We start from the raw sequence: 24,674 nt of genomic DNA on the forward strand, positions 1-24,674 counted from the left end.
GTCACATCACATCAAAAGTAACACAGAGATGGTGTTTTATTACTCAACAGGCGAGTAAGGTATTTTACTGAACAGATAAATTGCCATATGTAGCTCTCTAACAGTTCAGAGAGTTCATTGTAAAGCATTATATAATGTGAAGGGTCATGTTCATTTGAATATGAATATATCATCGCAGAGCCGTAGCACAACCAAAACAATGTTCTACCGCAAAACGCATGCAGTTTTGTTTAACTGCTTGAAAGCCAAAGAGTTATATAGTGTGCCTTTAAATTGTAATAAAAAAAATTCACATAATCCTGCTTTCACTGATCATAAAGGCAGCCTTGGTGAGCATAAGATTGAACGAGTCCAGGACAGGAAAAAGAAAGAAAGAGAGGGGGACTAAATGGGTCAGATAAAAATGTAATCAGCAGTTGCGGTGCCACACGCAACCTTTTCATAAGCATCAGCACTGGCGACAGCACTAAGAAAATGAGCAACTTATGATTCTCTCATCCTCCCATGCTCCCAATCATCCACTCCCTCACTTCCTCCCGCCTACTCGCCGTCTCCAATACTCCCTTCTTTCTATCAGTGTAGTGGACTGGAGCTATCATCAAGATCACAGGTACAAAATGACATCAGGGAGAAGTAATTTACATTTGAGTAAACCTTGAGTTCATAATGGAGCGTAATAAGTTACTTGAACCAAGGGATGAAGGTTGGTAATCAAAGCACGTTAGATGTTCAGAAGTTTAGAGTCAGTAAGATTTTTTGTTTGTTTTTGAAAGAAGTCTCTTGTTCTCACCAAGGCTGCATTTATTTGATCTGAAATACAGTAAAATCAGTAATATTATGAAATATTATAACAATACAAAATAACTGTTTACTATTTTTAAAATGTAATTTATTTCATTTGCAAAGCTGAATTTTCATTACTCCAGTCTTCAGTGTCACATGATCCTTAAGAAATCATTCTAATAAGCTGATTTGTGGCTCAATAAACATTTCTTATTAACAATGTTGAAAACATTCTTGTACTGCTTAATGTTTGGAAAACCATGATACTTTTTTTTTTTATGTCTTTACGGTAACTTTTGCTGAAAAAAGTATTAATTTCTTTTTAAAAAAGCATCTTACTGATTCCAAACTTTTATATATTGCTAATATTTCATAATAGAATTTATAGATGTTTTACCAGTACTCAATTCCTTTTTGTATGGCTCTTAAAAGTCTTAAGAGTGTTTCAGCACTTACCCTACGCTCATCCACATTTTTAGCAGCGGTCACCATGCCCTCCAGGCATTTTGAGACAATGGGAATGACTCTTCGTTCCACATCGGCAAAACTCCGGTACGTCTCCCCAAGCTTGACCGTCCGCCGTTCATCCATGTCCTGCAGATTCTACAAGCACATGTACACAGAGGTTACAGAACTACATAAACAAAACTACAAAGAGACGTTTTGATTTATTAGATCTTTTCTGTGGATGGTCACAAACCAAATACAGTCTAATACAGTGCTTTATTTGTTAACTAAAAAGACAACCATTAAGGGAGGAGTTCACAAAGAAAGCATTTTTGCTGTTAAAAACACGAGACGCAGGTCAGTAGATTGAAAAAAAGCACACGGCACGGGTAAAGATGTCCGTCTAGTGAATCTTTACATAGAAAAACAATAGAAAAGTAGCACATTCGAATGGTAAAGCGCGTTAAGAATGGTTTTAGTTAATTGAAATAAAGCTGAAATAAAATATAAATGTTACATGAAAACTTAAAAACTATAAAAGAAAATTTGAAATTGCAACTAACTGGAATAAAATAAGTTTAAGTTTTAAATACTAAAACTAAGTTCAAGCTAAATAGAAAAATTCTATTTTTTAAAAAACCTAATAAAAAAATTATAAAAAGCCCATAAAATTAAACTGAAAATAAGAAAGTCAAAGCTAATTCACAATATTAAAGAATGCTATAATAGTATATAAATAAAACGAAAACACTAGCACTACTTATTGTTCTGCGAGTATAATCTTTATAGCTTTAGACTTCAAGAACTCACTAAAACATTTCAATTAAAATATCAGAAACTAAAGATCGGGGACATCATCACCTTGAATATTTGAGGGATGGCCACGTTGAAATGCTTCCACTGTTCAGCATTAAAGTTCTGCAACTGGGCTGCATACTCGTTCTTGCTCTCCTCCGCCATGTGTTGTCTCAGATACAGCTGGGACTTTGCCTAAGACAGAATGAATGGTCATCTGTATTACTAATACTTCAGGAATACAGCTCAGGCCTCAGGACGACTTCCAGTCTTAGGCCAGAAACTGCATTCAAGAGCTATTTTACAATGTTTTAACAAAATGGTTCGGACAAAGTTCAGTCAATAATCATTAAGAATGTATGTAGAGTATATCAGGATCACAGAAACTACCTTTTCCACCTCTGACTTTGTGGCGTTGATGTCATTGTCTAGCCTGTCGTAGATCATTTGTGATTTTTCTGCCTCTTTGCATTCTCGTTCAAACTTCTTTTTACTCTGTGAAATCCATACGGAAAAGGAGACACACATGATGTTGGGCTGTTAAAACAGGTATGAAACATTTCCTGCATTGCTATGTGAGCATTAGCAATCCTTCCTGCATAAAAACTGTCAGGATTTGATCTAGTAGCAACATAAATACAGATAATCTTACAAACAAACATCCAAAACAGTACTGAGATTGAGAGCGATAATGAAATTTGTGTACAGCTTCCAGAGCATCTGTGTTTCATTTTGTGACAGTGCAAGAAAGAGGAATACCTATGTTATTACGACATGGTCATTCTCAACGCCAGATTCAGCTGTTGCTGGCCTTAAGCTGCAGCGACCTAAAAGCTGCACAAATACTCTATGAGACGCACTGACAGACAGGAAACGTACAGGATGCAGGAATGCAGTGCAGGGTATGAATTGGAGCGAGAGGGAGAATGGAAAGAAAGAGCTTGAGAAGATGAATGTGGCGCAGGAAGGTTTCCATTTGTGCACTGCCAACAGTCTTTGTCACTTCTTCTGTTTTGTACTTGCACATAAACACACACAGTCATCTGGATCTGCATAAATCTGGACCCCAGGTCACAGCTGGAGGAGAGGTTGTGAATCGGTCACTCGCACTCAGACACAGACACAACTGTGCAACTAGCAGTACAAACACAATCAATCTTAAATAGGGCTGATGCTATTCCAAACTCCCTGTGTTTGATAACAGTACCTTGAATTCAATCAGTAGATTGAAAAAAGCGCACGGTTAAAGATGTCCGTCTAGTGCGCGCTCACATTGAAAAACAATGGAAAAGTAGCAGTCAAATGGAAAAGCACATTAAGAATAGCTTCCGTTAATTGAAATAAAGCTGAAATAAAATATAATATAAATATTAGATGAAAAACTACAAAGAAAATATTAAGTTTAAGTACTAAAATAATTTAGTACTAAAACAAAAATGAATTCTACCTAAATAGAAAAGTTCTACTTTCTTTAAAATTGTATTTAAAAAACAGCTAACAAAAATGACAAAAAAAGCATATAATTAAATTGAGAAAAAGGCAATAAGAAAATCAAAGTTAATTGAAAATATGTATAAATACTACAATAGCTGATAACAGATGCTATTCCAAACTTTCTGTAGTTGATACCATACAAGTGCAATTTCATGCTTCTTGCTACCGATTTCCAATGTACAACAAAAATAACATGACATTGAATAATAAACCAATGTAAAAAATGATCTCTAAATATTTATGTAAACACTGCATTGTTTTTTTTTGTTTTTTATAATTATTTCAAATAATTATTATAATTATTTATTAAAAGTAAACAGTCACTAATTAAATTAAAACAAATTCATTAAAAAATAAAGATATATTACATAAACAAGTTTTGATGTCTCTGTAGTAGTATCAAGCAGTCAAATAAACATTAAACATTAAATTAAACAAAAATGCCTAAATAAGAAGGATGTATGGGCATACACACAAGCCTATCATACAGACTGCGCATAAGTCCAGGTTCTGTACTCAGCACTACGGACTTCTTTTTGAACCAGTACCAGTACATTACTTACATTGTCCATGTGTTTCCAGCACTGGTCTAGATACTGTTGTGTCTTCCGTCCCTCCTGGAGATGCTGTTGATCAGAGACACAACAAACAAATGTTTAAATACAACTTAGCAGCAGAACATGCAGGTGTCTCGGGTGTATGTATTTGGCACTCACATGTTTCCTCTCTGCCTTCAGGTCCTGTGAGTACCTCATCAGCTCCCCATACACTTTGTGCCCCATCTCCTCGGCAACGACCTCTCGCTGACCTGCGTAGTCATTCAGCTCGTTCAGTATGGAGTAGAATGAAATACAGGATGTGAACCTGCAGGAGGACAATATACAATGAAAAAAATACTACTACATATACTCTTGTTCGTTTATTTTTATTTCCATATCAGCATCAATTACTATTTTCATGGCAAAATCAAAATATGATTGACTTTTACTTATTTGTTTTAGAGACAAAAAATTAGAAAGACATGATTCTTACAGCACTGCAATAAAAACGAAATGATCTTTCAATTTGATATTTGCAAAAAATATCCAGTTCCATCAAACAAATCAAATTTTGCAAGCTTATTTCGATTCGTTAAAATGACAAAAAGAATATAAACATTAGAAGTCAAATGATATTTTTGATGTTGTTGTTTTTTTGTTTTTTTTTTAAAGACCAAAGCAGGGTAGCTGGATAGTGTAAAAACCCACTGCCATCACATTTAGATATATTAGAACACTTTAAAAGACCTTAATATGTATTTTTAGAACTGTTGAACCTCTTGCATTTAAACTAAAGGTTTACGTTCTGATATGGGACAATTTCTTGGACATTCAATGCCCTCATTAAAAATGAATTGCGTTTATCAGCAGTCGCACACAGCTTCTCCTCAGGTTGCCGCCATGGCCCCTGGGGGCCGGAAGTCTCTAGTCTATCTGTATGTTGATGTTGACAAAGGGCCAGCCTGTAAGGCATGACTAGCTCACTTTATTAAAAATCCCCCTTTACAAACGTTCGTCTCTCCTCTTTAGGGATGTGTGTGTATTGCGAGGGCTGGACGGAGATGTTTTTGTCCAAAGCAAATGTCCCCCCCACCTCCAGGGTTGAGTTCTAATCAGCGGGCTGTCTGTACACTACATGAGGAATGTCCTGGGACAAAAACACATGCTGGGAGAAATTATGCCTATCTAACGGAATTCATTACGGGATATGGGAGGGACTCGAGCTGACACCCATCGTATACTCCCCCGTTTCTGCTTTCAACCGTAATCTAGAGCCAACAGGGTAGAAACATGCTGGTTAGGAGAGCAACTACAGCCAAAATGTACAATGAAATAATGCCATGAGCTAAAAGAAAGAACGTATAAAAAGTACAGTTGTAGTGAAACAAATGGATTTCATTCTGATCCAACGGTAATGAATAATTAACAGTTTGAGTGTATTAGAATATCGATTGTGAATTTTATTTTAGTATTACTCAATACTAAAATATTTTTTTATTAATATTTGAATTAGCATGGTTTAGTTATCATTAAGTTTTTTTTTCTATTTTACCATGTAGGTTTAATTTATTTTGTCTTTCAGTTTTAGTTCAGTTTTTATTTATTTCCAGTTTTTTCATATACTATTTATATTTTATTTTATTCAATTAACAAAAATATTTGTATTAGTTTTAGACAGATATTGACTATCTATGTCGAGGAAAGAGACTGCAGAGTGATATGAGAGACATGAAACTAGCCTAGCTAAGTAGGAAATAAGTAGTCTTGTTCTCTGGACAACGATCAATTAAACAGTTTGAATATTTGACCAAGATAATGCCTGGACTGACCAATCAGAATCAAGCATTCTAAAGATACGTGTAACAGGCTATTATATGTTTTTGTTAGCTGCCATTAAAAACATAAATAGCTGTCAAAATAACCACTTAAAAATCTTTGGAGCAAGCAAATGTTTGCAATTTAACTCACCTGGGCTCATCCTCTTTGGCGCGCTTGGGGCAATATTTCTTAACCAGACTCCTGTTGGGCAACAAAAAGAACTTTTTAGAACTCTCAGAGAAAAACTGCTCATGTTCTGAATAGATCACACAAAAGCACACATTGGGGATTAGAATATCCCTTAACATCAAAACTAAAGTTATCCACACAACCATGAAGAGAACAAGGAGTCTGTCTAGTGTGTTTACTTTATGCATCAGAGAATTAAAGTAGGCCACGGTAAACAGCCAAAACAAGTGATGGTATGCTAATCTGTCTTCCTTTTCCCCCCGTCCCACGCAATATAAACTCAAGGGAACACAGACGAATCTTCTGTGGGAGCTCTTGAGAGAAGCTCTACTGCTGTGCTCCGGCATGGAATGGGGGATGGTGTGGGGGGTCCGTTGAGTGTGCTCAGGGAGGAAGGCAACACAGACCCCCATCGAGCTGAATTAATGATGTTTGGCACTTCCTTTATTAAAGCTTCCTCAAATCCACTTCATGAAACAGATCAAACAAAAACTCACTTCCCTTCTCTTTTAGTCTGGTTATGATTGGTTGTGTGCACTCATAACTAAAGTGCCTCAGCATCCTTTCAGATGCAGCAAAAACACAAGCATCAAACTGATAATCGACAAAGAGTTACTTGTTTAGATGTGAGAAGAAACATACTGTATGTTATGTGCACTTCAACGTGTAATGTTAAAACCCTTTTTTAACAGACAATAAATAGTAGAGGTGTTTGTCAATGAGTGCATTTACATACATGTTCTTAAACCGATTATGTTTAATAAGCCAATAATGAGTGTGGACATGTAAACGCGTTAAACCGTTTTCCTTTAACGGCATAAGGTCATGAACGGCTTAAGAATAAGCTGCATTTAAGCATCCTTATACAGCAGATTTAAGCACATCCAGTAAGTGTTTTGAGGTCGGGGAGGAGAAATATCGCAAACAGACTTTTTCTTGACCCGAGAAATATATATAAAATGTGTTCTCATCTCATGCAGCCAAAGGACAGGTAGTACAGTTCAAATATGAGAGGGGAATGAGTCTGTGAAAGTTTCCCACTGAAATGTTGAAATACTCTGGGGTTTTGTAATGCTTTAGCTTATTTAAAATCACAACTTGCATAATAAATAGAATACTCTCAGTGAAACACATGATGCTTACATTTTGACGACACAACCGGGGAATAACCTGTTTTTCAATAGTCTTGTAAACATGGTTTACTTGCACCTCCAGGTTGTTGATTTGCATGTAAACCGGTAAATTGGGTTATTTCAATAAACAGATTTTTGGTAGTTATTGGTGTGCATATAAACATGCTCATTGTATGAATAAATGTATATTACGGTAAATGTACACAATGGTATCTTGCATTAAAAAAAAGTTTTTGTTAATCTGGCTATTAGATTAACAGATTAATTGAATTAATTGCAATGATATGCAATGATACAAATAATTGCCCCTCAGGGACAATAAAGTAACCTTGACCTTGATGAATGATTGCATTTATATTTTGTAATAAATATATAAATACTTATAAAATATATTAATTCTAAATATATGATTTGTTTTGATATATACACACACACACACACATACATCCATACATACCCAAAACAAATAATAAATATTTATAATTAATAAAAATAAAAAATAATAAAAGATTATTTTTTTTATTTACTCAATTTGAACATTATTTGAAAGAGACAACTGGACAGTATCTGAATTGGCTATTTTTAATAGAATAATCAAATAAATAAATCAACTAATTAATCATTCAAAATAGTTTTAAATAGAAAAAAAGAAATCTATAATGCAGAAACAGATTATTATAATTTTTTTTAAATGACATTAAAAATCAAACAAGGGTAATGTTCTTTGGCTCCATTCACCCCTCACTACGGAAACCCTTGAGAGAGAAAACCGTCATGGTGTTGCCATGTGTGACGGACCGCGTCTCAGGGGGGGTTCAGAGAGCATTGTGGGACCTGTCAGGTAGAATGAATGTGGTACTACACTAGAACCTACAATGAGATTTGAGAGGGGGAAGAGGAGCGACTCTATAACCGTATCCAGGCAACAGCAAAACGTCCACAGGGACCAAGACATCCCGCGAGAGGAGAGGAGAGGTGAGGAGAGGAGAGGAGAGAAGGCCCCAGCTGCAGTCACTGCGTGTCCCTTTGGCGAAAACACAGCGTCTCTCATTCTCAGTTTGATCTCATATCAAATCTTACAACTTGTAGCCTGCGGGGATTTTTGACCCGATGTGTCTCTCACCCTCACGCTGAATCCCAAGGCAAAAAGCAATTTTACCACATAAGGGAATGATGAAAAAAAAAAAAAAAAAAAAAAAAAAAATCATTAACATGGGTCAAGGCAGATGTGCTCATTAGGACAATTAAAGCCCTATTATAAAACGGATTGTTCCAACTATAAAAACACCTGAGATTGCACACCAGTTGAACACTATAATAATGTGCAAAACGTGGTTAAAAATGTACAGTTAGGCTGATGAACTGTAAATGATGTTTTTGTTCTTACTAGTAACAACATTAATTTACTTAAAAGGTAAGGTGAGCAATTTTAGAGCAGCTAGCAATAGCAAGCTAGCTTTGAAATCATGAGATCCCACCCTCCCTTCAGAGCGTCTCCAAAGCCATGCCTCCTCCAAAACACATGAACACGCTGCACAGCCAGAGCATAGTCTGCAAAGCCTCAAGAGAGACGGCATTACATTACCTCATGTCTTAAAGCAAATAACATTACAATAATAATGAACGTAAACAACTTAAAGAGCGCTGACTTGTACCACCTGACTGCTGCAGATTTATTTCGGCGTTGATAGTGTTGAAATAAAAAAGCATAAATCCGAGTCTGAGGACGTGCACATCTCCGAGTAGAAAGTCATGGGTGGCCATCTCTTAATTACGATAGTTATGGAGTGAACGCAGCATAAGCTGGTTGTTTTGGTTTAGGGGGAACTTTAAAAGGCGGCTGTTTGTTTGCTGCGCTCTGTGACTTTCTGTCCACAACCCTGCATAGCCTCATGGAACGTGCTGATGACGTGTGATAGGGAAATACATACATTGTCAGGCAGGTAAGACCATCCTGTTATTACATTCGGGCAGAATGCAATGATTAGTCAAATATTTTTTTGGTTTTAATGTGGAATTTTAAATAACAAACTGAACTTTGTGCGTCATTTTAATGAGCAAGCAGTTTTTTATGATAATCACAGATTAAGGGTAAGAAATTGTTAATAGATTGTTGCAGTACCTGTAAACTTGGGATTGGTCACTATTAATTGACTAGCCAACCAAATTCATCACCATACTATACAAGGCTTCCTTGTGACCAATTAGTCAGCTAGTTGTTTATTTTACCCAGATGATTCTATAAGTGTGTAGTTATGTGCACCTCTCGAAACATGGCTACAAAGATTGAATCTGAATCAGTGCTTCAGTACCACTCACTTAAAGCATTCACTTTTTATTAGCCCATTTATTTCATGTTTTATTAGCACAATAAAACCCCTATTAGATGCTCACCGTAGCTGCTTTGCATAGACCTGCTCGATCTCCAGACGCTCCTTGACGAACTTTGCATAGCGCTCTAGGAAGTCGATCCCCCACTGCGTGTGTTTGTCGAGATTCTCGAACTGGTCCTGATCAAGGAAGAAAGAGGAAAAGAGAGAGGTCCAGTGAGAGGGAGTTTGATCTGTCACTGGGCTGCTGGTGCCAGACAGGAAACATGAATATGGAAGGACTTGTTTGAAGAATATTAAACATTTGCAGGGTGAGTGCAGAATATAAATCAATGCTAAATAAACATCCACATAACAAACAAGGATTGTTTCATTGCTTTGAACTCATTTCCAACCAAGTCAAGATGAAAATCCCTCTTCTCTTATAAGGGATATTTAAAGTCAAGTCAAAGTTTTGGGAAATACTCCTCTGCAGTTATGTATCCTGCTATAAAAAACATATTCCTTCATTAACCATTTCAGTCGTCTCCAGATGGCCTGTGATTTTACAGGCCATCTCTTGGCATACGCGAGAGACAGTCCATGAAATTTCTTGGTGATGATTTTCAGGTCACCAGGTCTTTCCCCAACCCTTCCCAAACACACACACACACACGCACTCACAACTATGGACAATTTAGCATCTCCAATTCACATATACTGCATGTTTTTTGGATTGTGGGGGAAACCAAAGCACCCAGAGGAAACCCACACTGACAAAGAAAGGACTCCTGGCTCAGCTGGGGCTCAAACCGGGGACCTTCCTGCTACAGCGCTACCCACTGAGCCGCTCATAGAAACATATACTGGTTGTAAATGTAGGTCCCAGCCTGCTTCACAAAATCTCACTGCTTTTATCTGTTATTTTCAGACATGATGAAAAATATCCGCCTTCTTCATACAGCCAGCTTGGATGAAGAATCGGATGAGCTGAAAGTTCCCGCTCAAGACTGTTACATCACATTCCTCACCACCAACACGACAGCAAAGACACGGTGGATCCAAACAGTCCATCTGGGTTCTGAGCAAAAAAACAACTCTACGGAGGAGTAAGTGACATCTACAGCTTTACATTCTAGGACTATTTATGGTAAAGCCTTGGATGCAGCCAGACTGAGAGCGAGAAAAAGAAGCACCTAAAATGAAACACTGAGTAGCTAAATAACTTTTTTGTTATAGAGGGATCACAATCACTTAAAATGTTGAAAAAAATTATGTAAGAATGTATAAATAATTCATTTTAAAAAAAAAAATGAAATTGAAATGCATATTTTTTATTATGCACTTATAATTTAGTTATATAATTACATATAATAATTTTTTATTAAGACTATTTATTTATTATTTACTTATTTTCTTTATTATTTATCACAAATGTGACCATTGCTGAAGTCTGGAGCCCAGTGAGGTCTCAGACTGAAGACCTGTCTTTATGAACTGAATGTGAATGCCGCCACAAGCTGTATAGTCTCAGTCTGTCATGGTTTAGACGAGGCTTTATGATGATGATGATCTCTGAGAAGTAGAGAGAGACAGACAAGCTGTGTCTTAGCCCGAGGCAGAGCCAGTCTGTTCACAGGAGGCACAAGACAGTCTATCCACTGTTCAACAGGAGACAAGAGACACAGGAATGCAGCTTCAAAGACTTGATCACAAAACCAAAACAACTAATATCAAACAAACTATGATGTAATATAAATCGTTTTTTAATAAGCACACATGCATACATACATGACTTCTCAACATTGGTCAAATATCATGACCTGAATGATGACATGATCATTTTACATGTGACTGATTATGTCCACAGTCCAACCTGGGGTTAAGACATGCTAGCAGGTTATGAACCTACAAGCTATTCCAGCTCAGATCTTAAACCACTACACCACATGCGTTTCGCCAAGGGAGAAGAGGGGAGCTTTGTTCTGGAGTTGACAGGCCGCCAGCGCACTTCCTCCACTGGAGAACAATGAACAAACGCCATTACAGCACCTTACGGACAGCACAGATTACAAACTCATTTAATCAGCCTCCCCCTGAGGACTTCTGATGAACGTCATCAGGAATAGAACACACGACTGATGAGAAACGCAGTGAAACCCATTAGTGAACCCAGCAAAAGATCCCTGACAATTACCTGTGACACCAAGAACAGACACTACAGGACAGCAATGACACATTAACACACTGACCCCAACAAAATTTAAACAGAGATAAACATTAGTCGCAAAAAACTGTTTCAGAGTTTTCTAGAAAGTTACTTGACCTCTGAGTTTTCTCTATGAATGACAGGTCAAGCAGAGTCAGTGGTAACACGAACTAAGAATGTGCATTATTTAAGAATATTTACTGTATGAATCAATGTTCAATAAGGATGATGATGCAGGATATTAAAATTCTGGTCAATACAAAATAGCCAATAATGATGTTAATGTAATGGCAGATATTAAATTTGATACTCTTTTTTAATAGTATAATACAATATACTAAAATCTATAATTTAACATGCAAATTAGGCATGTCCAGATCAAGTTTTTTTGCACCTCGAATCCGAGTCAGAAACTCAATATTCCAATATTGAGTATCTATCTGCCAATACAGAGTCCCGATCCGACACTTGTATTTTCCTAGTGCTTGGTCCACACTTCAAGAATATTTAAAGGATTAGTTCACTTTAAAAAAAACTTTTGCTGATAATTTACTCACCCCCATGTCATCCAAGATGTCCATGTCTTTCTTTCTTCAGTCGAAAAGAAATTAAGGTTTTTGATGAAAATATTCCAGGATTTTTCGCCATATAATGCACTTGACTGGGCAGCAAACGGTTTAAGGTCCAAAAGACAGTTTCAGTGCAAACTGCAAACTGTTCAAAGGGCTTTAAACGATTCCAGACGATGAATAAGGGTCTTATCAAGCGAAACGATCGCTCATTAAAAAAAAAAAAAAAAAAAAAAAAGTTTTATAAGCTCAAATCCTCGCCTTGGTCTGTTCTGTGTGACTCTCCTGTTCGAACTCGTTCATCAAAATGAACGAATCTTTTTCCGAGTCAATTCGTTCGTTAAATTAACCAAATGACTCGAAAAAAGATTTGTTCATTTTGATGAACGAGTTCGAACAGGAGAGTCACGAACATGCATCACAGAACAGAGCAAGGCGAGCATTTGACATTATTAAACTTAAACTTTGTTATTTATTTTTGAAATGACCGATCGTTTCGCTTGATAAGACCCTTATTCATCGTCTGGAATCGTTTAAAGCCCTTTGAACAGTTTGCAGTTTGCACTGAAACTGTCTTTTGGACCTTGAACCGTTTGCTGCCCAGCAAAGTGCATTATATGGAGAAAAATCCTGGAATGTTTTCATCAAAAACCTTAATTTCTTTTCGACTGAAGAAAGAAAGACATGGACATCTTGGATGACATGGGGGTGAGTAAATTATCAGCAAAAGTTTTTTTTAAAGTGAACTAATCCTTTAAGTTATTAAAATCAATCCAACGTACACAGGGGTGTGCCAAGTGTTTCTCAGGGGTTTAAAAAAAAAGGTGTGTCTATTACTAGTAACTGCAATATAACAATTACAACAGTCATTTTATACAGTGGTAGACATTGTAAAAAGACTGTGTGGTCAGAATTATGAATATGGGACTAATGATATATTATAAACTTCTCGTATTTTGTATACAATAAGCAGAATAATTGCAACAGTGGATTTAAGGTTAGAAATGTCTCGCGGTGTCAGAATGCCAATCTGTCAGTCAAGTGACTCAAGTCCAAAGCGAGACGCAACCATAGCAATGAGTTATGGCAACTATTTCTCAGATAGTGACTGCAAATAAAAAGAAATGACTTTCAAATGATGTTACAAAAGTGCACCTTATTAAATTTTTTTTTTTTTTTTTTTTGCTAAAATGAATATGGTCAACAATCAGCTAATTTATCATAAATATAATCCAGCTCTAACACTTCAATACTTCAGTCAAGCCAATACAAGAATATTGGCTTGACTGAGCTCATTGTTCAGTGGCTTGTATTTTGAGCTGACTTGGATGGTTCCGTTATACTGACAGCATCCTATTTAACTAATGACTGCATCCCTAATTTATCAGAGAATGAAAAAAAGAGTAGAGAGAGAGAGACAGTGGGGACGATAAAGTGCAATTAAAATAAAACTGGAATATCGTCGCTCTCGTTGCTCTGTTGGCACACAATATCAGTAGTTAATGATTACTCTGGGCTAGAACTGTCATAACATACATCAAGCAGAAACTTCAAAACACAGCGAGCCATTCAACGACAGCACCTGACAATCAAATCACATGAGGTGGGTGGGAGGTTTCAATCCAAATGAGCTCCCTAGAACTGATGAGTGTAGCATAAACATAATGCAGACATGTGTGGGTGTTTCTCCAGGCCGGGAGGGAGTATCACACACAGTCCTGCCGGTTCAATGCCGGGCGCTGCTGAAATCGAGGAAATCACCTTAGCAGCACGCTGATGCTTCACTCAAGTGGAAAAACAGTATCCCCCCACCATCTGCCAGCCTTTAAATGTCATTTAACACACACGCATACACAGCAGTTAAGGTAAAAAAATACTGAGATGAATCATAACCACATACTAGGGACATTTTCAAAATTAACTAGTCAGTGGGCTATCTGAATAACTAGAAAACTAGCTTGTGTTAAAGAAGCCCAGTAAATCAGGCTGGTGTAGATAGAATCATAACAACAAGAAACTAATCAGGCACGTTTCTTAGGGTGTATTCACACCTGCCTTGTTTGGTTCGATTGAATCGAACTCTAGTTCGTTTCCCCCCTTGGTGCGGACCTTTTGGGCAGGTGTGAATATAGCAATCGAACTCGGGTGCGGACCAAACAACCGAACCGAGACCCAGCTGAAGAGGTGGTCTCGGTACGGTTCCAAACGAACTCTGGTACGGTTCGTTTACGGTGTGAACATGAACCGACCCAATTGCAAGAAAGCACTGCGCCTTTGAGTTAACAGGCTTCCGTAGTTGGAGATTTTGGCATAATGGTTTGTGTTATTGTTGTTCAAGTGCGAAAGAGAATTCCATTCCGGCGCGCTGTCTGGCCACACGATACTGTTGCGCGTCTTTCTGCGCATCGTGTGTGCATCATTGGAATGGAATGGAATGAATGTAGTGTGTGCATCAGGACATTCACATACAGAGCGTTCTCTTTAGTCTAATCGCGCATAGATGCAAAAAAAGCTTTTGCAGTTCATATAATGTAACGATAGTTACAGGATAGTTAAGGATGATGCTGCTGCGTTAAACTGGACAAACTTAATCGCAAGCGTTAACATTGACAGCACTTGTTAGCAGTATATACAATAAGAATCTCATTATTTGAATGTGTGAACATAGCCCCTGTCTATGAATGAAAACGTTATACCTTATCCGTCTTCTGCGCAGTTTCTTCATATTGCGTTTGTACAGAATAACACAAAATTAGTAAAATAACAAATATTGCAGTACGAAATATCTCCATGCTGAGCCTTTTTTGCACTTCCTGATTTCCCTACTTGAGAATCCTTGTCCAATGAATGGACGACCTTAGCAGACGTGTGGTTTTGTTTACAAATTTTGGTTCACTTGCAAAAAGAGCAGTGTGAAAGCGAACCGCACCAAAAAAAAAAAAAAAAAAAAAATTTATTTGGTCCGGACCAAAGCAAGTGAACTATCGGACTTTCCTGGTGTGAATACACCCGGGACATCTGATTCTGGACACAATGCTATTGAGCACTACTTTATTTTAAAAAGTTTTTTTTAAATATATAAATTTAATAAATTAATACATTTTTAAAAATGTAATGTAGTCTTTAGGTGTATCTATATTGCATGTTTTCCAAGTAATTATTCTTGTTCTTTTGGCATCGCCTTTACTCATTATTAAAGTACTATAAATACTAGTATATGTCTTCCTTAAGGCCCTTTTCACACAGCAATCGCTGTAAATAACCATAAAGTTACCAGAATGACTTTACCGGTAAATAGACAAATATGCTGTTCACACAAGCAACGGCGTTCTGGCTTGATACCGGTAAGAGACCATTCACACATCAGCACCAAAAGACTGGTAAATTCTCTTTAAACACTGAGCCGTTGTCTTCATTCCCTCGTATGAGGAGAAGGGCTTCTTCAGTTTCACTATCTGTTCAATTTGACAAAAAATGTTGATGTCTGAGTGACAGGCATAAGGGGATGATCAAACAGAACAAATTTTTGCTCTTAAAAACACGAGACGCGCATAGTATCCAACTGCAGAGCCGTAGCGCTGATGAATGGGAAAAGGCAGGGACTCTGAAAAAAGCGGCGAGACATGGCGCAAAGGTCAAAGATGTCCATACAGCACATATATTTACATACAAAAACTATTGAAAATCAGTTGAGCTTACTGTAAACTGCGCAGAATAATCATATCATGTCCATAAGAACTTTATGAATGGCCAAAAGCAGACTTTTCTCGCCAGCCCGTTCTGACTTCTTACCCGCTCATACGGTAATCTTCATTCTGCTTTACGAAAATCGGCATTATACATACTAATGCCCTAAATACTTTAAAGGACATAGGAACAGCCCCCAGCCCTAAACTCTAAACATTAACTAGATTAACCATAAATCTGCTCTATGGTCAGTGTAAAGAGGGACTTCTATTAAAATTGCCATAAATCATATCACCAAATGAGTGAACAGATAAATAGAATGTTGCTACCAATCAGCACAGAGGGTTACTGGTTCCTGGAGTGGGTGTGGCTTAAAGTGATGCAGAACAACAACGTAAAGAGGAAAAGGCTTTCTTTCAGTATCAGTAAAAAATAAAATAAAAATTTGTATAATTATGACTTGCCTCAATTTTTAAACATCTCATTTCATTTATATATAAACATTAATAAATATACATAAAATCCAGCTATCTGTGGGGATACATTTGCATAGCTACTCCAGGAGGGGAAAATAGCAGCATTAAAAAGAAAATATTAATAGCAGCCATTGATAGCTCTCTAATATATAGTTTGTTCCGAGGGTTTTGAACTACACAAATGGCAGATTGGCCAACCAGCAGGTTCTCTCTAAATACACACACCAAAACACACCTATGACATCCAACAAACAGCTTGAGCCATGGTTCTTGGTGGCATGTGTTCTCTGACTGGCCCGTATGCACTGACGATGAAAAGGAGATGGTGGTCTGTTAGCTTATTGTGAGGGTCTGTTCTTTTGGCTGGAGGGATTACACAAGCTCATGACTATGGATGCTAAATTAAAATCTTTCACACATCTTTGCTCACACTCAAAACCCAGCCTGTTCATATATTATACAGTGTAAATGAAACAAAGGCAGCAGCCAAGTGCTGGCATAATACATCCAATTCTCTGGCTGGTGCCCGGTTACGGTTGGTGCCAGAGATTGGCGAGCATGCTCAGTTTCTATCCTTACATCACCTTCTCTTCCAAGCACTCATGAATAATTAATACCATGAGTTCCTGCAGGCTCCGCCTCCACAGACTGACTGGCAACTGCAGTTGCTAGGAGACAGAAAGAGGTGGGCCAATCTCAGTTTACAGAAACCCGATAGAGTTCCTAAAGTTAAGTCTCAAGGGAAGGAAACGTCCCAGACCCCCTGCAGAAGCAAGTATGCCCACTCGCTATAGTCACTTTTGATGCACATCAAATGAGAATTTTCTGAGAGAAAAGAGATGGGCTTCCTGAGGATTTCTTGTCGTGCTTGCAAAAGGAGATTGGATTTCCCTCCGCTGCCTCAAGATGAGGTCTCTAACGCAAGGTGATTCCAACAATACTCCAACATTTTTTTCTAGACTTTCCCAGCTCACGATTCTGGTCTCTAGTTATTTTAATAATTAATAATTCGTTACATTTATATAGCGCTTTTTCTGGGACCTCAAAGCGCTTCACATATGGAAGGGGGAATCTCCTCAACCACCACCAATGTGCAGCATCCACCTGGATGATGCGACGGCAGCCATATTGCGCCAGAACGCCCACCACACACCAGCTTACTGGTGGAGAGGAGACAGAGTGATGAAGCCAATTAGTATATAGGGATGATTAGGAGGCCATGATGGACAGAGGCCACTGGGCAAATTTGGCCAGGATGCCGGGGTTACACCCCTACTCTTTTTCGAAGGACATCCTGGGATTTTTAATGACCACAGAGAGTCAGGACCTCGGTTTAACGTCTCATCCGAAGGACGGTGCTCTTTGACAGTATAGTGTCCCCATCACTTTGTGTTTCTTTCCATTTCTCTCAGAAGACCCTGGATGTTTTGTTCTAATGATCCTAATCAAGAATATCTGTTCATAATTTAAACATTCTCTTCAATATGCAGAACTCTGCCACTTACATCTACTGTGGGAAAACACTAATAAATTTGAGCTCTCACAGATCACTGAACAACTATACACATGCATAATTTGCAGAGTCTTTATATAGTTTAATGAATAATGAATAATAATAAAAGACAAATGATAACTTTTGCAAAAGTTAAACACATTTCTATATGTCTAGTGGTTGGTGTTTTTTTTTTTTTTGGTAAAAATATTCTGAAGAAAAACATTTTTCTTTGGAATAACGTGCACTTTGGAACAATCATGCACAACAAGACCAGGAACGTATTAAGAAAGTCAAGTCAACAAACTGACCTTAAGTAAATGTCAGGCTGGACTAAACATTATTCTGAGAGGAGAACAGATAACAGAAAACATGGAACAGAAAAACACAAAATGAGTCAAAAAGTATTGTGAGTCGTTTATGTGGAAACTAGAACTGTCTAGAGAACCCACAGCAAGATTATCTATGAATCTAGACTAGGGATGTCCCGATCAGGTTTTTTTGCCCTCGAGTCAGAGTCATTTGATTTTGAGTATCTACCGATACCGAGTCCCGATCCGATACTTATATAATACATAAAAAAAGAATAAAGAAGAGAGAAAAAAACAGATCCAGGATGTTCCTTATTTTTTATTTAATTCACCTTATTTTTACATTCAACAACTCTGTTAACAAACAGAGTTCTGTGAGGTATTGAACAATCAAGTTATAAATAACATTAAATATTCACTTTTGGACTTTAATGCAACAGTCAATATAGAAAAAGTCTAATATAAAAACAAATAGCACCTCAACTTAAAATACCCGGCAGGCATGTAAACAAAAAATAAAAATGTTTTAAAAGTGTATAAAAAAACAATGAGAATATATATGTATATATATATATATATATATACACATTAGGGGTGTAACAGTTCACAAAATTTGCGGTTCGGTTCGATACGATACAGCAAAAAGAAAGAAATGCCAGAGAAATTTCCTATTTATTAAAAGAAAAAATATTTTTAAATAAGTTTGAGTTTTCCTACATCTTGAAACTTTCAGGTTTATAAATGGGGGTAATCTGTGAAGGATGAACAAATAGTAATGTTTTGGTAATCACATTAAAAATAACATTTAAATATATATTTATATAATATTTTAGTTTTGAAGTGCAACATTAAATCCATGTTCATTCACGGCACAATGTTTCTCCTGGTTCCCACGTCAGCGCTGTTTGATCTAATAGAAATCTACGGTTAATAACGGAGAAATGTGAATGCTTCTCACTAGATCTCGCAGCAATGTTATTAGGCTACTTCAGTGGCGGATTCAAATGTTTTCTTCACTGGATCTCTCAGCACAGTGTCGCTTGATCTCACGCTGCACAGATGTTGCTGGTCTGAACTGATAAATGGCCCATTAAGCACAATATAATGAGTAGCGCAGTTTCGTTCCGCTTTCATTACGTTTGCCATTTGATGTTGCGCAACGTTGTGGTGGTCGCGCCGTCGCGGATTTTGTCTGCAAGAAAAATGGTCCTAGGAATCGTTCGGTTTGTATGTGTACCGAACCGGAAGCCTCGTACCGAAACGGTTCAATAATTACGAATAAATGTTACACCCCTAATTTACATATATCCGAGTCCTGATCGGGAGGTAACGTCCGATTCCGATCGAGTCTGAAACCACGTGATCGGGCCCGATTTCCGATCGCGTGATCGGATCGGGACATCCCTAATCTAGACAGACTGAAAACTGTTAACAAACTAAGGACTAGTTAGATTTGAGATAATGGTAGCACTTGGGGTTACATCAAAACACCTCAAAAAAAAAAAAAAACCATTTCCAATTACACTGCAGTACACAGCCCACGAAAATACAACTTTAAAAACATTTGTATTGTTTCATTGGTGGTCTCGTTTCATCCGAAGAGCTGATCAGGAGATTTTTTTATGCCCATGCAGCTAAAATTGCTTCACTACATTCAGTTTAGTGTCTGAAAAGGACAATAAATTTGCGACATCATTGCAACGACAGCAACCCTACAGCAATGACAGCGAGGAACAGGGCTGTGCGATTTTAGCAGGGCTGGAATGACGCGTTGACGTAATCGATTGCGTTTTTTATGTATATTAGTCGATTTGTGTGGAAGGGTTCAATTTGTCATGCTATTTATGTTCCCCAATTAAGGTGGCTCCCGGGTATGCTGAAAACCAGCCGTTGTTACAAAAATATCGAGCACGATCTAAAGTATGACATGACTGAATAAAATGGTAAACCCGAAATGGTAAACCACAGCAGCACAACTTCTATGCAGGAGCATCTGAAAAGAAAGAAAACATCCCGGGGCTTTACCTCAAAACAGAAGCACAAGTATTTGGACCATTACAGTCAAATTTTACACAGCACTAGAATACGGTTGACGGTCTCATTTTGTGCTTAATACGGCTGCGTTCACACACCAGAGGCTTTTACTAGCTGGCGTGTCTGCGAGGTGCGCGGCTCAAACGTACTCTCTGCAACCGGTTGCTAAGCATTAAATGCTGTTGTTGTTTATATTTAAAATATCTAACGGATGAACTCACGGCTTGATTCGACTGAATGGACTCTTTCTGAATGGAATTTAATTATGCGCTATCAATCGTGGTAAAACTTCACAGTTTTATGGACACCGCCGCTATGGTTACTGCTATGGTTATTATCAGGGCATGCTTGATAATAAAAAGAGTTATTACTCCGAGTTGGAGTGGAACACGGACAAGCAAAGTATAATTTGGGCTTCGGGTTTGAGCCTAAATGGTGAAATACACACAGATATGTTAAAATGTTTGGCTTGGTGAGTATTTGCTTGCACACAGTCGGTTATGTTTTTAGTGAACATAAACAGTTGGGAAATAAATAGCATGTGTATCAGTATATTGGATCCATGCATTTGGTCTTAAACTCTAATATTCCTGCTGCCGTCTTGTGTCCTTGATGTTAATCAAACAGGAAAAGACAGAACATTTCTCACTGCTATTTAGTAGGTGTAGTATCTATATTTAATTTATACAGAGAAGGCTTCAATTAGACCCACAGAGTCTATTTGAAGCCTTCTATTTATTCGGCGATCGGTATCGATGAACTGGAAAGCACGATACTGCTTCCAGTGTTCGGCCTCAAAAATCCTGATCGGAGCACTCTTACTTGTTTAATTGATCTGCTCTCTTCCATTTCTAACTCTGCACCATCCAAATACAGAAGATTTTAGAAACTCCCTAAAATAGAACAAAATGTTTTTGAAAATCACAGACAAAACAAACAAAAAAAAATCTGGGGGTCTTAAAGGACAATGGACGTCTCAGGAGAGCCATCTTCTAGAAGGCAAACATCCTGCGCTCATATAATGACAGGAAGTGAGGTCAGTACGTGAACAATAACATGAAAATCAGTTTTAGCATGGTGGAGCCATACATGTGCAACTTTGATCATTGCAATGGACATCTTGGATACGGCTGGGATTGAGAACATAAAGAAATTGATGGATGCAAATTGTTCTTTGATGGCGCTTTAATATTTTTGTTGGATCTTCCTATTTATGCCTGAAAGTTCAAAATTCAAATTGTCAGAAAAAATCTTAGCCACACATGGAATGAGAATGCCACACACACACACACACACACGGCCTGTTGGGGGGGCAGGGAAAGGCAGAAATGTCACCCTGTCTTCATTACTTGAATCAGAGAGTATAAGCCTCAGGCGTTGTTTAATATCAGTCCTTCCAAAATCTAGCTGAGACACCCCAAAAACATCTAAATTTCATGAATTATACATGGAATACAAAAGAGACGCAAAGTACTTCCTTTGGGGGTTTTTCCAAAGTTGGAATCTTGAATTAAAACATCTGAATATAATAATAATATAAACAATTATAATAACAGAAATAAACAATATATATTACATGTGATCTACAAAACATTAAGGGTTGAATTTCCAGCTATAAATATATATGTTGTCATATATACGGTTACGTGAAATAAAAATTACTCATACCACCCACTAATTACAGTACTTTCAGCCTGAATTTTAGGGTGTAACTGGGATTGTTAAATTCATGCCTTTTTAAAAAGCTTCCCATTGTTTTGGCTAATCCATACATTAGCATTCAAATAGTTTATCTCAAGGCACCTCCAAAATTCCCTTCTGAATGTAGGATAGGGGGGAAGGGGGCTCTAAAATCTCACCACATCCTCACTACAACCTGCTGTGCTTAATGAAGTGCCCAAGGGCACCACCTCTTCCTCTCTTTCATCCTTCCTCTCTAGCAGCACAAGGGACAGGCCTAATTCAGCCTCCACATGGCAATTCTTTTGATGCTGCCCAAAAAAGGAGAATCAAAGTAAAAAGGCGAAAACTTTACCTTGTATTCAGTTGCCAGCAGCAGTGAAACATTTATAGCTGTGGTTAACTGATCCGTAGGTATTGTACTGGGGCAAAAGCTGACTGGCCCGAAAATGACAGTAGACCTGTGGTGGCAGAAATTTGAGTCTGTCTGCCCAACGAAAGGATCACGTGAGGAGAAGATGCAAGGGGGAGGTGGAAGAGAAAGACAAAGGGAGACTGGAAGATCACTTTCAGCCTTTACAACTACAAACCTAGATTTTCATCCCAACGGCTTCTGTAAAACATCTGTTCAGAACGCTACAGGATATAAGTCCCTCATGCAAACAGTTTTTTTTTTACAGCGTTGGAGAAAGCGTCAGCGTCAGTCATTTTTAAGGGCAAATATTTGTGCCTTAAAATTAGATCCTCAGTTTTTCAAAAATTAAATCCCAATGCCCATTAAATGCTTAATTTCATTCAATTTGAATTGTCAATGTGAACAATTATGTCTTACAAAATCAAATCAACATCAAATATAGAAGTAGCTGTAATGCAAAATCTTAATCAAGCTTAGATCAAGCTAAATACATTTACAAGAAATATAAAAAAAGAAATAAAATTAAATACAAAAAATAAAAATAAATGATATAAAATAAAAATAAATTATTCAAAATAAAATAAAATGTCACTTTACAATCTACAGTTTTTAACTAGCTTCCTCAACACTTTTCTATTCCCAATAAACACTCAGATGCCAATGGCCGGTGGTCTTAGCAGGATACAGCTTCCTTGAACCGATGACATGATCTCAGTGAAGATTCTTTGTCCTTTAAATGTTTGGGAGAACTGGCCAATGAATCATGGGCTTGAGACTGAAAGTGATCAGTCCGACTGCGGAGGAGCCGGAACAGGAAACCATATGGAAAAGGCCTCAGGAGAGGTCGTTACATAAACTATTACTTTATTATCCTACAGTCCAAGTTCCTGTCGGTGGCACTGGTCCATGAAAATGAGGGAGATTGTGAGAAAGGGAGAAAAAGAGAAGCATATCACAGCGAAGGCTCACAAGAAGCACCCGGCAAGCACATGCAAGTCATACCCAACTCTAAACACGAAAGTTAAACTTGCAATTTAATGTCAAACTAAAACCACAGATAAGTGTGACTCAGCCAAACAGTGGCGTTTACAGAAAAGCAGGAGAGGCACATTAGTAGCGTTTCAGTCATCAAAAACTCTTTTTCCATTCCAGTTTACTTCAATGAACTGACTCGTAAGACTCGAGACCTTTGCCATTTTCAAAACCCTCCCATGATTTATAACAAAAGAATGAACAAGAAATAAAAACATAAATACTGTCACTGACTGCGTAATGAATGAAAGGGTAACATTCATAAAAAGGAAATGTTTTAGTGCCTGAATCATTATTAGGTCACGAGGCATGTTTGTAAAGCTACACATTACTCGGGTCATTAACTTGAGGACCACTGAGGGTGGGAACAAATGTTGTTTTGTGGTGCTAAGGGCACTTGGACAGTTCATGTCCCCAGAAAACTTACTCCAACAACAAAAGACTGTCTGTAACATCTGATAAACCAGCCATCCGTTGAGTCAGGGGGTAGCCACGTGTCAATTTTACTCATAAAAAGGAAACTCTCAACATAACCTCTTACCAATATGTACAGAACTGGACATCATTGTTTGGTTACTGAATAAGATAATTTTACAGACCAGATGAGTCAGAGCATAACCAGACCCCATTAAGTGGCTTGATGGGTGCAGTTATATGACGTTCCTTTTGTAACGGAGTATGAGAGGGATATATCGAAAGGACTGTCTAGTAAAAAAAAAGGTGATTCAACAAAATTCAACGCAAGTCAACAATATTTGTGATCAGCTTTCCCAGTAGAGAAAGAATGTAAATGCATATATCTGTAGTACAGTAGCATATAAATACACACAGAACAAAGCCACAAAACTCTCATTTTGATTTAATTTCAAACTTCAGGACTGTAAAGAAAGATCACTAGATCTTAATACAAAAGCATTTCTTATATTAGCAAAAGGCTGCTTTAAGGAGATGGTGAATACCGGATTATTCATTTTAAAGAGATATAGAGGATGTCTCCTGTAAGCCCATAAATCAGATTTACTCACAGAAAACTAATTATAGTCACTAATCAAATGACATAGCTGACCTAGAGGGCATTAAATGCCCTATCCCGCTTTGTGAGGAGCGTAAGAAGTATGGTAATAGAGAAGTAGAACATTCAGCTCCTTCATTACTGCAGTGATGTGAGTAATTGTTGGTGTACGTACGGGCAACCGAAGGGAAATTGGGGAGGCTATATTTTTCAGACCTAAAACATTTCATTGGCAACGAAAAAGTAGCCA

General features: G+C 37.6%; 1 protein-coding gene across 3 annotated transcripts in view; it reads right to left on the minus strand.

Annotated features, from left to right (window-relative positions):
* Window positions 1-24,674, minus strand: part of fnbp1l (formin binding protein 1-like) — a 59,092-nt gene that overhangs the window by 9,523 nt on the left and 24,895 nt on the right. For all 3 annotated transcript variants that reach the window (XM_056259610.1, XM_056259609.1, XM_056259611.1), the window contains exons 2-8: window positions 9,593-9,708; window positions 6,027-6,077; window positions 4,236-4,383; window positions 4,083-4,145; window positions 2,416-2,520; window positions 2,092-2,220; window positions 1,240-1,386 (exon numbers count right to left, since the gene is read on the minus strand). In XM_056259610.1, the coding sequence (XP_056115585.1) occupies window positions 1,240-1,386; window positions 2,092-2,220; window positions 2,416-2,520; window positions 4,083-4,145; window positions 4,236-4,383; window positions 6,027-6,077; window positions 9,593-9,708 (759 nt within the window). The remainder of the gene's footprint in view (window positions 1-1,239; window positions 1,387-2,091; window positions 2,221-2,415; window positions 2,521-4,082; window positions 4,146-4,235; window positions 4,384-6,026; window positions 6,078-9,592; window positions 9,709-24,674) is intronic.

The sequence above is a fragment of the Rhinichthys klamathensis genome, unplaced genomic scaffold (genome assembly GCF_029890125.1).
Source record: "Rhinichthys klamathensis goyatoka isolate OS25496 unplaced genomic scaffold, OSU_Roscu_1.1 h1tg000169l_1, whole genome shotgun sequence".
Lineage (NCBI taxonomy): Eukaryota > Metazoa > Chordata > Actinopteri > Cypriniformes > Leuciscidae > Rhinichthys > Rhinichthys klamathensis.